General features: G+C 36.1%; 2 protein-coding genes across 10 annotated transcripts in view; one reads left to right on the top strand and one right to left on the bottom strand.

The window, feature by feature from the left end:
• LOC124644500 (xaa-Pro aminopeptidase ApepP-like) overlaps positions 1 to 6274 on the top strand; it is a 47245-nt gene extending 40971 nt beyond the window's left edge. For all 8 annotated transcript variants that reach the window (XM_047183911.1, XM_047183916.1, XM_047183912.1 and 5 more), the window contains 5 exons: positions 2578 to 2755; positions 3706 to 3797; positions 4498 to 4611; positions 5546 to 5677; positions 6138 to 6274. In XM_047183911.1, the coding sequence (XP_047039867.1) occupies positions 2578 to 2755; positions 3706 to 3797; positions 4498 to 4611; positions 5546 to 5671 (510 nt within the window). In that variant the 3' untranslated portion in view covers positions 5672 to 5677; positions 6138 to 6274. The remainder of the gene's footprint in view (positions 1 to 2577; positions 2756 to 3705; positions 3798 to 4497; positions 4612 to 5545; positions 5678 to 6137) is intronic.
• A 4031-nt stretch (positions 6275 to 10305) lies between these two features.
• Positions 10306 to 18191, bottom strand: part of LOC124644501 (monocarboxylate transporter 12) — a 61738-nt gene continuing 53852 nt past the window's right edge. For both annotated transcript variants that reach the window (XM_047183919.1, XM_047183921.1), the window contains one exon: positions 10306 to 13116. In XM_047183919.1, coding sequence (XP_047039875.1) covers positions 11923 to 13116 — 1194 coding nt within the window. In that variant the 3' untranslated portion in view covers positions 10306 to 11922. The remainder of the gene's footprint in view (positions 13117 to 18191) is intronic.

Raw genomic sequence — 18191 nt, forward strand, 5'->3', positions numbered from 1 at the left:
GGATGTTGATCTGACCGACTTTTTGTAGAACGTATGCGCTGCGCCTTTGCTATCAGCGTGTTCTATTTGCCTCCTTTAGTGTAAGTATTGGACAGACATGACGAGAAGGTTTTAACTATTCTTAGAGGTCAGATCAGAAGTGGTACTTGAAAATGAATAACACACGTCTATAAACATTTAACCTGGTAAGGTTTATTTCTTACAAAGGATCTAGCAGAAGGTAACTTTGAATAGCAAATACAATATCGATAATTAATTATAAAATCACGATGTGACATCTTCAACGTCCGTCATCCTTCTGACCGTCATAACTTCTTCTTCTATACCAGCCTGGTCAGTCCAGGTTGGTAGCAAGGAGGATTCATATCTAACACGGCCGTTCCTGACCCTGCGGCGTCCTCGCCAGCAGTATTATTCGACTCTTCAGCATCAGATCAACTACCCATAAGCTGATCACCGAGATGTTGCTCATGATCTGAAACATGTTAAGCAAGGTATAAGTAATTTACTCGTAGTAGTCGTTTTTGTGTAGGTATAAGTCTGCAGCAGGAGAAAAGGAAGGGTAACAAAAAAAAATGTTGCATGTCATTTCACGCATTCATAGCATAGGCACGCATTTAGGCTATAGGTTGCATACTATGACGACGTGAAACAGAGACCCATGCCGTTGTATGTTCTCGGTGACAGAGGCTCCCAGTTTGCTTGTCATTACACACGCTCATAGCATAGGCACGCATTTAAGCTATAGGTAGCATACTATGAAGACGTGGAACAGAGACCCATACCGTCGTATGTTCTCTCAAAGTGGTCTAGACAACTAGCACCATCAGTATGTCAAAGTCAAAATCAAGGAAAAGACCATTTCCAAGCTAAAATTACAGTCAAGGTCAAAATCAGTCATTGAAAGTAGGTCAATTAGATCAACACATCAATATTCATGCACCCTTTCATGGCACGCACACAAAGACTCATGTACATTCGAACGTCCTCAAAGTCCTTGTCATGGTCAAATTGCCTTGCAGCTCTCAAAGAAAGCCAAGGAGGTCACATTTCGCTCGGCCACTGCTGACCATTCATTTGAAGGATCTAAGTTTCCAAAGAAATAAATCCATGACTTAATTATAACTTTGACATCATCATCATCATCATTGGCCACATAGCATCTTGGTCAGACGATTGTGGCAGTGCTTGTCTATGCGGTTATTAGTGCCGCAATCACTTTCTTTTATGGCTAAATAAGCCAATAGCTGCACGACACACATAACTTTGACACATAAAATCAAAATAGTAATCCAAAATATCATCATTACTCATATCAAGTGCCAACAAACATAAGTGATCAACGGTTAAAATTGACACGTATGCAGTTTTAATCATCTTTTATAAAATAATGGTAAAAGGTCATGATGGGATACATAAGAACTGGATTGATCTCACCAGGCATTATCACTCCATGCTTCTTGTAATATCTCTGCAAACAGCGCTAGGCCTTTGCGCTTTATGATAACAGCAGGGAATCACATTATGTGACACCACAGTGAGACAGGAGTAGAGGTTCCTTCCACACGAAACGCACGAGCGACCTCGCGATATGTTGATGAGCTGCTCCACTCGACAGACAGGATACATGTTCCCAGCTCACGTATTAGATACATTCATAATCTAAACATCGGATAGATGGTCATAAATGTGTAACTTGTGACTTCAACATGGCTTTTCAGGGCCACTTTCTTCGAGCTTCAGTGCTTTACACATCCTGAAAAAGAAATCCAAGAGAAGAGGTTCACTCTAAAACACAAATCTGCTGCTGAAAGGAATCTTCGTAAGATCGAGCTGAGGCTGTTCCAGCTGGTGGACTATCTTCAGTATCTCCAGCATTCGATCGCTTTTTGTTTTACAAACAAGACACAGCAGCTGTCACTTTTCCTCTCTCGCAATTTCTAGTCAAGACTTTGACCAGTTCTTTGCCATAATGTTGATGTTGTGCTTCCAATGTGCTGTCGGTTATATCGTGGTTGTTTCACAGCACATGAGGATCATTCATAGAATCGCAACGGTATCGGAACTATAACTAGTTCATACTTTTTCTTCAGAATACTCTCGAGTGTAAGAAATAAGACTTACTTACAGTTGACGTGTAATTTCATGAACAAAATAAATAATTATTGGATTCAGATGGCAAAGGGTAAAGAACGCGTGGCGATCCCACTTCTGATCTTAGAGGTCAGATCAGAAGTGGTACTTGAAAATGAATAACACACGTCTATAAACATTTAACCTGGTAAGGTTTATTTCTTACAAAGGATCTAGCAGAAGGTAACTTTGAATAGCAAATACAATATCGATAATTAATTATAAAATCACGATGTGACATCTTCAACGTCCGTCATCCTTCTGACCGTCATAACTTCTTCTTCTATACCAGCCTGGTCAGTCCAGGTTGGTAGCAAGGAGGATTCATATCTAACACTATATTATTGAAGACTATTTTATTTATTTTTGTAAATACTTTTTTCTACAACTATTGAGCCATTTCTAACCTATGTTTTTAGACAAATATTCTATCTCTTACCCCAGGGTAACGTGCTCGACAGCTTCGCTCGTCACTCCCTCTGGGAGGTGGGGCTGGACTACGCGCACGGCACAGGGCATGGAGTGGGCCACTTCCTCAACGTGCACGAGGGACCCTCGGGGGTGTCCTGGAGACCATACCCCCATGACCCCGGCCTCAAGCCAGCACAGATACTCAGTAACGGTGAGATTTGTCTCACTTTAATGTTTTCTTTTCTGAGTTTGTAAGTACTTTCTAAGTGTATCTTAGACACCAATGACTGTGTTTCGGTTGGCACGTTAAACTGTAGGTCCCGGCTGTCATTGAACATCCTTGGCAGTCGTTACGGGTAGTCAGAAGCCAGTAAGTCTGACACCAGTCTAACCAAGGGTATTGGGTTGCCCGGGTAACTGGGTTGAGGAGGTCAGATAGGCAGTCGCTCCTTGTGGCACACTGGTACTCAGCTACATCCGGTTAGACTGGAAGCCGACCCCAACATAGTTGGGAAAAAGGCTCGGAGGATGAGATACTTTAATGTTTTCTTTATTCATATCGTGTCCAATAACGACTCGATTTATTATTGTGGTAAGACTGATTATCAGACTTTCTGGCTTCTGATTACCAGTAACCATCGCCAACGATGCTCAAATGATGAATAATAGTAGTACCTACTTAGAGATTTAGAGTGTAGGTACCTAACTAGCCTTCACCTGCGGTTTCACCCGCTTCCTGAGGTAACTCATTCCGCACTCGGGATAAAAAGTTCCCTATCTATATTTTATTCGATGTATTAACTTGTTGATCCTAATGGTGCTGATTTTACTGCCGAAACGCATCAAATCAGTTCAAGCGTTTGAGTGTAAAGACGTAAACGAAAATAAACCTACAGACAGACATGTGTTGCTGGGGAGTTTGTTGCGCCACTTCTTCTTCCCAGCAATAACACATAGGAAGTGGTGAAGGGCGGGCGTTTTGGGGGCTGTCTTATGTAAATTCCTGACGTTCAAAAAGTGCTGTCTTGCAACCAAGTTTGAATAAATGATTTTTGATTTTGATTTTGAAACACACCCAAAAAGGTTCGCGTATGTTGGCTTTTATAACATGAATGTGATTATTATAAGGTAATAGAAAGTAATATAAATCTTTTGTTACAGAGCCCGGCTACTACAAAGTGGGGTCTTTCGGTATTCGTCACGAGGATCTAGTGGAGACCATCAAAGTCACCAAGGATAGTAACCATCCTAGGGTAAGTACATTATAAACACACAAATAATAATAATGTCCCCTTAGCCGACTGTCGGCCACGGCGGCTGTTCTCATATAAGGAGATCAGCCAGCTGCGCAGGACATATTATAGTTTGTGCACATTTGCTTGGACTGCGGTGCACTCACTATTCCTTCACTCTCATAGCGCGATGGGACGACAATCCGACACCACCGGACAGAGATCACCCTTCGTGCGCTAGTTCTAACTCGCAATTGGCCTGTTTGTGCTGATTTTAGATCACAATATATTTTTAACTAGCTGACCCGGCGAACTTCGTACCGCCTTTTCCTTATTTGCTCATTATTACCGTTTAGACCTACCTTGGACTATGACAAACATTTTAAAACCAAAATCAGCTCAATCGGCCCAGCCGTTGTCGAGTTTTAATCAGACTAACGAACAACAATTCATTTTTATTTATATAGATAGATGTTTGGCTGAGGGAACTGCTTCCCTCATATGGATAAATAGTATCAATCAAAAGTGAAAGAATGTTTCAAATTGGTTTGAAATTCGGGGATTACTAAGTAACATTTTTTTATCCTTTGTTTTTAAACGAGTAGGTATGGAATTTTCCTATTTAACCGTTTGTAATGGAAGTGCCCCAAAAAATAAATAAAAGCTTATATAAATGAGGTTATCTTGCACTAATATTATCTTCTTACCCCATATATTCTAGGCTAGCGGTCTGCAAGGCGACTACGACGGTCGTGGAGTGTTGGGCTTCCACACGCTGACCCTCGTCCCGCATCAGAGAGACTGCATCGATGTCACCATGCTGACGGATTTCGAAGTGAGTATTATCAATAGTGACGGCACAGAAGGAATGCCTCCAAAAATATGATTCACAATATAAAAATATGTGTAGTAAAAATATTTTAAAATGTTCTCGAACATTGAATTTGCGAAATGTTTAATTTAAAAAATTCATGGAAGTCAAGTACCATGTTTATTTATACATCTATATAGGTATATATATATAAAAATGAAACCCGCTTTCCGTTGTCACGACATAACATGAAAACGGCTTGACCGATTTGACTGAAAATTAGAGGGTAGGTAACCTAGACCGGGAGACCCGGGGGTTTTAGGATAGTTTTTGTCACCATCCGTCTACGGGACGCGGGTGAAACCGAGGGCAAAAGCTAGTATTCAATAAAACATCGCTGGAGAATTTCTGACTGAAGTTTGCCTATAATTATTGTTGTTGTTAATCCATAAAATTGACCATTAATAACTGCCATGCCAACACCAAACCCGCCCAGCGCATGCCTGTACTCACTCCCGCTACCTACGCCCTGCCACCATGGGAGTGTCACTATCGAATTTGCCGAACTAAAGTGTCAAAATTTTCGCAAATCATCCTCCGAGCCTTTCCCAACTATGTTGGGATCGGCTTCCAGTCTAACCGGATTCAGCTGAGTATCAGTGCTTTACAAGAAGCGACTGCCTATCTGACCTCCTCAACCCATTTACCCGGGCAACCCAATACCCCTTGGTTAGACTGGTGTCAGACTTACTGGCTTCTGACTACCCGTAACGACTGCCAAGGATGTTCAATGATAGCCGGGACCTACAGTTTAACGTGCCATCCGAAACACAGTCAAAAATTTTCGCAAATCTATTCTATAAATATCGTAGTCGTTAATTTAAAAAAAAAAGAGTTTTTAAATTTTGATTAGTGAGTGATTGTAACGTTAACGTATTTTATATTTTCATCTTTTCAGCTAACCTACTTAAACGCGTACCACATGCGCGTTTTCGACACTCTGGGTCCGATTCTGAAGCAACGCGGTCTCAACGAAGACTACAAGTGGTTGCAACAAGAGTGTGATCCGATGACCAGGGGATAACACTTGGTAAGATATTGTATTTTTGACTGTATTTTCATGTGGTGTAGGTGTATTTTTCAACGAAACGAATGTGCTTATGACTAAGAGGTTACACAGTTACAATAAATTGACGTTTTGTATTTTTGACTCTTTTTTTTATAACTTTAGATCTATTTTTGAATGGATAAGCTGTTTTTAAAAGGAGTTTCTAAATTCGAAATAATATGTTTTCAATGGTGTAAGAAATTCATTTTGGATTTTGAATCTTGTCATATTTGCTTACGCTGACGCATTCACCGTCCCGTGGGAACTACTGCCCGTACGGGGATAAAATATAGCCTATATTACTCTGGAAGAGTGTAGCTTTCCAATAGTGATCGATATTTGCAAATCGGATCAGTAGTTTCGGAGCCTTTTCAAACAAACCAAAAAAAAAATTCACTTTATTTATTATGTTGGTAAAGATATCTTTAATTTCTATTTTCAGATCGTGAAAATTAAAGAAGTAATATATAACCATGGAAAACGAAGTCTACTTGTATGTAACTTAAACTAAAAATATTCCAATGTGTGCTACCTTTTTTGTATTGAAGTACAATAAATTATAATATACCTAATGTGCAATTTTTGTTTCATTTTTATGTATCTCCTAACTACTGCCCGCACAGGGATAAAATATAGCCTAGATGTTATTCGAAAAGAGTGTAGCTTTCCAACTGTGTAAGATTTTAAAAAATTGGTTCAGTAGGTAATATCGGAACCCCTACAAATATATGAATCCTCATTAGTACCTATATTAAGTATAGACTGGCTATTTCCAGTATCCCGAGAGAACCGGGATAAAAGTAGCATGTATTCATAAGATGGTACTTACTCATCATCCTCCGAGCCTTTTTCCCAAATATGTTGGGGCTTCCAGTCTAACCGGATGCAGCTGAGTCCCAGTGCTTTACAGGGAGCGACTGCCTATCTGTCCTCCTCAACCCAATTACCCGAGCGACTATTCCTTTGGTTAAACTGGTGTCAGACTTACTGGCTTCTGACTACCCGTAACGACTGCCAACGATGTTCAATGACAGCCGGGACCTACAGTTTAACGTGCCATCCGAAACACAGTTATTGGTGTCTAAGATATACTTAGAAATGGTACCTACTCGTCAATTTCAATTAAAGAAATTGGGCGCACATGGGGATTAACGCTCAATCCTCTCTCTGTTAGAAGAGGCTGTGGATCAATGGAGAAAGTGCCCTTTTGGGCACGATCCCAGCTGACAGCGATGCGGATGAATATTTTGATACTTAGTTTTAATATTTCCCTATGATAAGATCATTTGTAAAATAATAAATTAAAATTAATGGAGAAAGCGTAAATAAAAAACAACATATAATACAAATTATATTTATTATAATATTTATATGAAATAACTTCCTAAGTTAATTGTAAGTATAAGGCAAAATTGATTGTTTTTTTTCGAAATGGCACTGTCTTACAATTGACAACTTTAAGCAATAATTGTTTTTTTTTTCTTTCTCGATAATAAAAACTTAAAACTAAAATTTTAAATAGATAAGAATGTATATTTCTATTTTGTAGAAAAAATCTTAGAAACTAACTTAACATACTTTTAGTATAATGAGACAATTTTTGTATCTATACAAAACAAAAATAATGAATGAAAAAAAATTGTACAATGTTTAAAAAAAGATGGAAATGCAGGATGGATTTGTACTATTTTCTATAAATACTATACACCATTTGAATAGGCACTTAACTAAAGGTAAACAAGCTTGATATTACTTTTTACACAAATATTAAACAAATAAACTACTGCTTAAAATAAGGGACCGATCAGATAGACCGGCTCGGAGAGCATCGGCGCGCATTTTTCTTTTCACACAGACCGGACTCGGCTCCGGCCGGCTGCGTGAGATGCAATCGGAGCCAAACGTCAGCAAGACCGAGAAAAAGTACGCGATCGGAGCCGGTCGGCTCCTCTTATTATTTCACACTGAGCGCCTTCGAGCATTCTTAATGACAAAAGGACTGCAGATGCAAAAATAAACCTTACTACAAATACTAAGTGCTCGATTTTCAACGTGTTAAGAATTTGCTCTCCTCTCCGAGCCGGTCTGTCTGATCGGACCCTAATGATAAAAAAATTGTTATTATTGTATTTACATTGATTCAAACAAATTTTAAAATGTAAAGCAAATATCAAGATTGTATACCTTTCAAATGGAGTATATTTAAGTGAGATTTGAACATTACTATACATGTTTGATTCGATACAAAAATTGTCTGTAACTTGATACAAATGTGGTCTCAAACGATATTCCCTGTATGATATATTTTTATGTGAATAGGCGTGATGACAGGGTAAAAAACTGTGATTCTAAATAAAATATCTGTATTTCAAAATGGGAAAAAAAATTGGACACGTATTTTTTTATTTAATAAAACAATAACAGTTGTAGGTACCACAAAATCTGTTAAACGTCTGTTGAACACTTATCTAAAATAATGTCAGATTATGACGTTGAAATAAGGTCCATTTTGCAGCCACACTTTTTTAGACAAGTGTTAAACTGACGTTTAAAAGTTTTTGTGGTACGACGGTAAATATACTAAGATATAACGCAACAAAGATTGAGAGTGGGGGGCTCGTGACGTACGGTAGACTGCACATCAGTGGTAACTGTCATGCACCACGATTTTCCTATAAAACTGTTACCATTGACCTGAAGTTGACTGTACCACAAAATTCAATCGTGTTATATCTTCGTTATTATTTGTTTGTGAGAGAAAATAAAAAATACGTGTCCATTATTTTAGGGTTATCTAAAAGGACTAATTACTTTTTGGATTCACCATGCCTATTGAGTATATTATCTAAATTAAGAAAGCAATTTTCTACATAGATTGAAATAAAATAAATTATAAGTATTTTCTTGTGGTTCTATCGCAATTATTGATAAATTTTCCGGTAACTATAATATTATATTTACGCAGTTTCTTTAAGTTAAAACATTTGAAATTAAATCCAAATAGATTTAAGAAAAAACTAAGTAAAAATGAATTGTTGATAAAAATAATGATAAGTATTCAATTGATAATAATATCTTGTTTTATACACATACATATTTATTAAAAAATACATATTAAGGTGATTGCTTCGATTGGTAGCGGAAAAATCGAATATAAAATGTTTTTTTGACATTTTACCTAAGTTAAAATAAAACATTATCCATCGTACCACAAAAACTTTTAAACGTCTGTTGAACACTTGTCTAAAAAAATGTCAGATTATGACGTTGAAATAAGGTTCATTTTGCAGCTTACTTTTTTTAAACACGTGTTCAACAGATGTTTAACTTTATGTAGTAAGGCTGTATATATTTTGAATTTCCCGCTACTAGACGATGCATTTACCTTAATATTATTTATGTGGGTATACATCTTTTTCCAATACCTACGGATTTCATTATGTATTTCTCAAGCCACCATTTTTCTTTTCAATGCTTTAAGCAAGTAAAGTATATTGGTTCAACAAATGTTATTGCGTCTTCCCGCGGCCGGGTAAAAAGTAGTTTATATCCGTTTTCAGGCGTTAAACTGTACAAAATTTCATTTAAATCGGTTCAGTAGTTTTGGCGTGAAATCAGACAGAGTTACTTTCGCATTTATAATATTTTATAAGAAAGGATTAGTAGTTCTATAACCGAGCTCTTATATTATTGATTTACAAGTTTATTTAGTATAAAAACCCTATATTATGAGGTCCTCAAAATCTACGTATCACAACTATTGTATAGTATTTTTTTCCGCGGTTTCACCCGCCCCGAGGAAATAAGTAATGTTATACCTTTTCAAATTACATCTGAACTGGTTCAGTATTGAGTAACAAACAAATTTTCGCATTTATAATGTAGGTAAGTCCGTATTTCATCATCCTCCGAGCCTTTTTTCCCAACTATGTTGGGGTCTTCTTCCAGTCTTACCGGATGTAGCTGCTGAGTACCAGTGCTTTACAAGGAGTGACTGCCTATCTGACCTCTTCAACCCAGTTACCTGGGCAACCCCTTGGTTAGACTGGTCTCAGAGTTTATTGGCTTCTGACTACCCGTAACGACTGCCAAGGATGTTCAATGACAGCCGGGATCTACAGTTTAACATGCCATCCGATATAAGTCCGTCTTTACACTTGTTAATTTTGCTCAATAATCTGTAATGTTTTAGAACTTCTTACAACTTACGGTAGTTACTCACTTCTTTTCGCGGAAGCAATTTATAAGTGTAAAGTCGGGGTAAGTTCTTTAATAGGTTTGTATAGTTATCGGCATGAATCTTGAGCTCTAACCTACATCTGCGCAGAAGTGATTTATTAACAAAGAACCAATCCCGAGTGACGGCTATGACTCGATGCACTGCGGGCCAATCACCGCTTTAGCCCGCCCCCGCGCCTCATTTCATACCACAAAAGGGACCCAATAAATTACTTCTGCGCAGGTGAAGGTCAGAGCTCAAGATTCGTGCCGATAACTATACAAAGTTATTTTATAGATGAATTCTTGAAAAAATAAATAACAATAAAACAAATCAAAATTAGGTACATGGACGGTGGACGCCATTAATATTAACATTTTTGTAAAACGACTGATTTTATTGTGATTTAGAAGGATTCTAGTATGTTTTTAATATTCGTACTTTAACTACCGCTAGTGGTTGCCTCCGTGTCCCGTGAGAACTACTTCGCGCACCCGGATAAAAAATAACCTTCCTCGATAATTCGACATTTGAGTTCTAAATCGGCCTAGTGGTTCCTGAAATAATCGCTAAAAAACTCTTGCAAGTTTATATTAGTAGTAAAAATGACATAAGAATAACTATTATATAAATTTTTGACACATAACTGTTTCTTATGGTTCGTATAAAATTGTGATGAAGACATGAAAATATGAAAAATAGATTATTCTACGAATAAGTATTAAAATAAAAAATAATAATTAAGTAATCATTGATGTTTAAGAATATGGTACGGAAATAAAATTAAATGTATTAAAAATGTAAAATTTGCTATTGAATAAATTATTTTGTGACTGAAAAACAACTGATTTTCAATTGGTTCAACGTTCTATTCGTATATAACAAGTTCTTTATATGTATTGATTACGAAAAAGTACCAGTGTTTTACAAGGAGCGACTGCCTATCTGATCTCCGCAACCCAGTTACCCGGGCAACCCAATACCCCTTGGTAAGACTGGTTGTCAAACTTACTGGCTTCTGACTACCCGTAACGACTGGCATACTATTTTCAAATCTAAATTCTTCGAAATTGGTACACCAGTTTTACTGTGAAAGCCTTAACTAAATTGTTTTTTTTAATTATTGGTGTTAATGTATGAAGCTGAATTTTTCGTTGAAATTACAACCTGTCATTTTATGAAGTCGGTTAAATGAAGATTGAGGAACGATTTACTTAATATAGTTTTTATATAAAGACTAAATACTATTTGGAAGTAACCAGCCACTATTTAATATTATCTTAATTATAAAAAATATACCCTTTTTTAATTTTACAGCGGTATTTTTGTCTTGCTGCCCAATACATCTTAACTATAGCAAAAAAAACAATTCAAAAAATATTTTAATATATCGATTGATGGTTAAGAGGTAAAATTGATGATTTTTGTGTATTTCTGTAGGTCATGTGATCCGTCGTGGGATTATCATTTTTTCTCTAACACTAAAATGGTTTCTCGTTTTTAGCAACTATCATCCTCCGAGCCTTTTTCCCAACCATGTTGGGGTCGGCTTCCAGTCTAACCGGATGTAGCAGAGTACCAGTGCTTTACAAGGAGCGTTATTATATTACAAGGAATAATACTTGCAGGAATACACTATAAGAAAACTAAGATGCATTGGGCAATTTTATCCTTTGACATATCCGCCATTTTGTTTTTTTGTGTCACAAACTCTTTTTATGAACCATATTCGTTATTTCAATACTTTAAACGAGAATTATACAAAATAATCAACCAAATTGCTTTACAAAATAAAAGGTTGGTTTAAAATAGTTATTTTGTAAATAATACATTATAAATAGAGAAGTTGTTATTCTATTTGGTTATTTATTTAACTACGTAACTGTAGAAAATTGTGATTGATAATAATTATTCTTTAAAGAATAATGTAAAGAAAATTGTTACATAAATATTTTTCCAAAAAAAAATCGAGCTTCATCAAAGAGTAAGCGACACAAAAAACTTAAAATTACGCTTTACCTACCCCTTGCTTATTTTTATTCGCTGCCAACCTCCTTCTTCTATGAATAAACGGCACAAAACCCCACAGAGCAGCCCCAAATACTAGCACGAATCCTAGCGTAACAAACAAGGATTTATAAGACTGCGTATACTCAAACCAGAACCCGCAAATTGGCGGTCCGATCAACTGCAAAATACCGTTGACAAAAAGACTAATTCCGTAAGAAGACATTAGTCTTTCCGTACCAAGCATTTCTGTCATTACAAGAGCTGTGACACCCACGTTAATACCCGAAGCAAGACCAAAAATCGAGCAAAAGACCGAAATTGCGGAATAACTTCTGACTAAAGGAATCATGGAAAGACTAATGCCAGATAGTAAAAGACCGAATATGAAGAAGTATCGTTTCGGTGTTAAAACTACGTCTGATAGTGCTGAACCACCGATTCTTCCAACTAAGTCTAGCGCAGAAATGATTGATAGAAGATACGCGCCTAGTGATTTATCGAAACCACATTCTTTAGCGTACGACGGAACTAAAATGATGAAATTCGTGTACGAAATCGCTGAAGTACAGTTCGATATTAATATTACCAAATAAATAGGGTCTTTTAGTAAGTTTATATCAAAGTATTTGCTTGGTTCTTTCTTAGAATCGTCTTCTTTCGATCGCTTTTTGCAACCGCAGCAGTAACTTATAGGTGCTAAGCTATCCGTGACAGATTTTAAGCTAAATTGAGACGCAAATTCACTGGGTTTCTCAAAAGCTGATAAAGTGGACCCATGAAAAGGAGTCGACATGTACTGAAAACTGGAAGTAGAAGGACTTCTTTTAGGAGTCTTAGGGACTCCTAATTTCTTGCCAAACGCTTCTTGAGAGTTAACACGACTCCCCTTTCCTTCTGGGACTGATTCTAATAACGATGGATTAGAAGGTAAGTGATTCTTACTAGAGATATTTTGTAACCCATGTCTTGAGGAACCAGTTTTTCGACTTAAAGCTACCTGAACAGCGCTAGCGGATCTTGCAAAATCTTTGGGGTCGTCCAGGTTCACGTTGGAGTCGTTTTTGAAGATTGGGGGTGATCCGTTGGGGTGCTTTTCGGCTGTGGGTGTCGGTGAGGGGTCTTCGGGGGTGAATGTTAGTTTGGGGTTCTCAGAATCTTCTAGCTCGCCATCTTCTTCTATGAACGGTTCCAGCTGTAATGGAAATAATATTTACATTAATATTACGAGAATGTCAGAAAATTATTAAAGTATCTGATAAAAAGATGCAAATTTTTGTCACTAGCATTTATTCGCGGTTCCCGTTGGGTTTAGGTATTACTTACAATCTTGAATTTCTTGTCCATATCTAAAATTTACATTGTTCTTCTTTCTATGTATACCTAACCTAACTAGGTGTTTCCCCAAAATATCGTCTGTGTCACTCGCAAGCAATATAGCTTCCTCACAGTGAAAGAAAGAATATACCCAAGGATGCTTTAGGTTTTTAACATAAAGAAATGTAATCCGGCTAGGACTTGCAAACATGCTATTAACAGAGTGAAACATACATACTTTAAGTCCATATAATAATCATCGGTGTATAAAAGATCTTGCTACAAAAAATACTGAAAAAGTCTGACCACATATTGCACTAAAAATGAAACAAATCATTTTGTACAAAAAATACATAATTTATTTTAAAAAATACATTTTTAGTTACTTACTAACTAACATTTGCTACTTAAATACAAATTTAACAAGTTTATTTAACGGCCATTCCCAATAATGTATCTATTGACGTTTTGCTTACTCATCCATCCTCCGAGCCTTTTTCCCAACTAAGTTGAGGTCGGCTTCCAGTCTAACCGGATTCAGCTGAGTACCAGTGTGCCACAAGGAGCGACTGCCTATCTGACCTCCTCAACCCAGTTACCCTTCTGACCTCCTCAACCCAGTTACCCGGGCAACCCAATACCCCTTTAAACTTAAACTGGTGTCAGACTTACTGGCTTCTGACTACCCGTAACGACTGCCAAAGATGTTCAATGACAGCCGTTTTGTTTACTGGAGAATATTAATTTGACGTTACTTGTGTCAAAAGTCATCTATCTCTAAACAAATCCATCGATAGATCGAATATTGGGAATGGCGGTAAGACAAATAATTGAAACACAAGGGAATGAATACAAGGAATGAATTTAGAAATACATACTTAAAACATATTGGTTTAAAATATCTCCAAAAATTATTAATAGCTATAGATAGTTCAACTCAGATTTGCGCGCGGCCCTATGTGTGCGTCGGCTTGTAAATATACAACTTTCATTCGTGTGACAGTGACGTCGTCCGAGCATGACGTGTTCTCATCGCTTTTTGTTATGGGTACAGTCGTTTACGAAAATGTCTAGTTCTTCACGGAGAAAATGTTTTAAGGAGTCAGGTAGCGTTTCAAAAAAATGAAACAACATTCAAAGCTTTTTATTATTACATTTTACAGTTTATCATTATTTTCTCATACGGCTTTTCAAATTGACATTGACAGTATCTAAGAAATAAATGAAGTGAAATATCTAAGATGAATTAAATACTCCTTACATATTTTCTAGCTCGGGGTACGCGGACAATAAATAAATGTGTGGACTAAGAATGTAAAAGACCTATAATTTAGTATAATAATGGAAACAAAATGTGTGGGGAATTTTAAAAATTATATTGCTTCGCATAATGTCGACCAAAATAAGACGGAAATAATGAAACTCATAAATGAACGTTTAAGTCAAATTGATGAAGGGATGTTGGGTAATACTTGTCGACATGTACAAAAGAAAAAAGAAGAATACTATAGACATTTTGACATGGAGTCAGAATTTATAATTAACATTGGTGAAAGTAGCGAATCCGAAAATACATCATTTGATTTTTCAAGTAGCGATAAAGAATCATTATAAATAAATAAACTAAATTACGTAATAACTGTACTTTAAACAGCCGTATACAACCCCTAAATAACTGTATTTGTACCCGACTGTACCTCTTGACACGCACACAAAGTCACTGTATATGTACAAGGGTTACCCACACATAGGGCCGCGCGCACGACTGAGTTGAACTTACTATAACTGTTTCTGCCCTGGGAGAACCACTTCCCGCAACCGGCTTAAAAGTACAGGCTACTTTGTCCTTTCTCAGGTTTTAGACTATCTTACTTTAACCACTTTGTTCTTATAAATCGATGGAGCCGGCTGCACGCACGAAAACACATGACTCATGCGGCGTTACCTCGCTCTGAGGCGTTCCGTTTAAGGCTTGAAGTGCAAGCGAGAGCACGCAACGAGCGACAAAGAGGCACGATCGGCCTCCGCGTTGGCAGCGTTCGACATCTGACGATCAATTTCTTATGACGTTGTCACGTTCGACTATCGTCAGTAAACCGACTTTACAGACAACAGTTTTTAACTTTAACCGGTTGAGCATTTTCGCGTGAAAGCGCGACAGACAGACAGTTCTTTTGCATTTCATATATTAGTAAGTTTTTGGTACATTATAACACATACTTACACAGAAAGTTTGAAACTGATCATTTATAAAATTAACACTACTTAATTTAAATTAAAAAAAAAAAAAAAGAAAAACACAAAAATGGCAAGAAGTTAAATGGAAAAAAATACATATAATTTCATCTAATATTATAAGAAGAAAAAGTAAATTAGTTTCACAATATCGTTCTGAAATTCATCTTATTCATTTATGCTCAATTATTGCTGTTTTATTTACACAAAAAGAAAAATAACTTCTGAAGTTGTCTAGTCATATAATATAAAAAAAGAAATATAATTTCAAAGATTTGTTTTAGTTACATGGAAAACGCCAATTTCAAATAAATAATCGGTGTCAAATAAAATAAAAATTAAATTATTTTAATAACTCGCAAAGCCTCCTAAGGTAACCTTTGTTCTTTAATAATTATAACTAAAAAATTATTATTATTAAAAGAAAGAATTAATCATACACGTTACAAGTTTATATTAAAAAAAGTCAAATTTAAATATACAAACAATTATTCAATGGCATTTTATTATATTTTAATTTAATTCGAATAAAATTTCAGTTTATATTAATCAACTGGCTGTTTCCTACGGTTTCACCCTAATTTTGAGCGAACAACTTCCCGCAACGGGATAAAAAAAATAGGCTATCTACCACTGAAATATTATTACTATATAATTATCTCACGAGATAAGCTCATTCAAAGAAAGAAATAATAATTAAAAAATATATATATTTGTAATCGTTATTATCTGTCAATAAAATAGGAAAAAAAAATATTTCACATACATCCTTGCAATAGAGAATTAACATAAAACAAATGCTCAATAATTCGGATCAAGAAGGTTTTAGTTCATAAATTCGTTTTGCAAATGTCAAATTATTTAAAAATACTCGATTATTGTAAAAATAAACATTAAACTAATAATTATTATAGCTAAAGATTTCATTTTTATACCATTTTCTATGCAACATAAATAATTTGTGCAATAATTCTGTAAAAATACAAAAAAAAATTATCTCGTGGTGTACTCGCTGTAGCAAACAGTAACACATTGCACGCGAACATTACTAACATGTCCGCGAAGCTGCAATACATGCTAGCTGTGGACTCGCGACATAGCGTACATATACATTTTTTTTGGTAAAATATCATTATTAGCTGTTTTTAGCTGTGCGTTGATAAATCAGTCAGTTACATTACGGATTTCAATAACATCAATCTACCAGGGGCGCGATTTTACTCATTTTACATACGACATACGATTCACATCCGACTGAGATCCAATCACGACTCAATTACGATTGAAGCGTATGTGGCATTCCGCTATTTTTTCTATTAAATAAACGTTTTTATCCGTTTCTGTGATTCAATAATGAATAATATTGTCTGCAAATTATTTACGGCTGCAATATGATTGTAGAGCAAACTACCGTATACATAGACCAAATGGCAGACCAATCGCACTAGTAATCAAATTAATAGATAAGTAAATTATAGGAATCCGTCGTTAAGAATATATTCGACAGAATATCATTAATATATTATTTGTTGCAAAAGACAGTTTTGTGCGTCAAAATAATTGCCAAAATATATATCCTATTTTTTTTTTAATAAGTTACTAAAAATTTATCTTAGGTTAAATAAAAAAATGTCAAGTCAGCTGTATTCGGCTGCAATAATTTTAACTAGGTTTTAACCTAACCATACAAAGCCGTGAAATTGCTGCTAGTAGATTTCACAATTACTAAAGCTTGGGTTTCCTAGGAAAGCGGTGCCGTCATATAGCGGCCGTAATATTACGGACGCAAATAGACGGTCGTCTTTACGGTGATGACATGTGGAAAGTTCCACGGCCGTTTTAACACACCGTCATAAACTTTTTGTTAATTGTGTTATACTTAGTAACCTGTTTTATTTAATATTTCTCAAAGAAGACGGATCACAATCCATACAAAATTGCCCCACGTCCTATAACAATGTGACATATTTCAAAAATAAGATAAAAATGTAAAAAAAAATATGGCATACTCTCTAATTTATTTTTTTCACACCTTCATACGAAAATACTGCTTTAAAAATTGTTCAGGCGCTGTTATGAAAACATCGTTCGTAGGACTATTTATGGACCATCTTATTAAATATTTTTTTTGTTTGATAGGGTATACCACAAAGGTGGTCCCATAATCATCAGGTCAGGATCTGATGATGGAAACCCTGAGAAACCCAGGGCAACTTTTAAAAGTTGTAGGCATGCGCAGGATAAAAACTTGACTATGAGGTGTATGTCTGGTAACACTATGCAACAGTGAATGTTTGGAACTGACCTGATGATGGAGACGAAAAAAGATCGAGGGAACTCAACAACTGAATATGTAGGTAAACTACCTCGTGTTTGGGCTTATATTATTCGAATTGATGAGAACCTCCTACTAAAACGAAAAAAATACTATTCTTAGGTGCATCGGCCTAGAAGTCAGTGTCTAAGTCCCCAGCGACTTCTAGGCCGATGCACCTAAGAATAGTTTTATCTTGATTTTAAGTGTTTTTGGGAGTCGGTTTTATTTTATTGTAAAAAGTTTTTTTTTTGGCTTTTCTGTGACAAGCATAGTTGTCACTATCCGGATTTGTAGAAAGTTCTCATCAATACGAATAATAAAAGACCAAATACGAAGTAGTTTACATATTCAGTTGTCGAGTTCCCTCGACCTTCTCTGGTCTCCATCATTAGGTCAGCTCC

This window comes from Helicoverpa zea, chromosome 30 (genome assembly GCF_022581195.2).
Source record: "Helicoverpa zea isolate HzStark_Cry1AcR chromosome 30, ilHelZeax1.1, whole genome shotgun sequence".
Classification (NCBI taxonomy): Eukaryota; Metazoa; Arthropoda; class Insecta; order Lepidoptera; family Noctuidae; genus Helicoverpa; species Helicoverpa zea.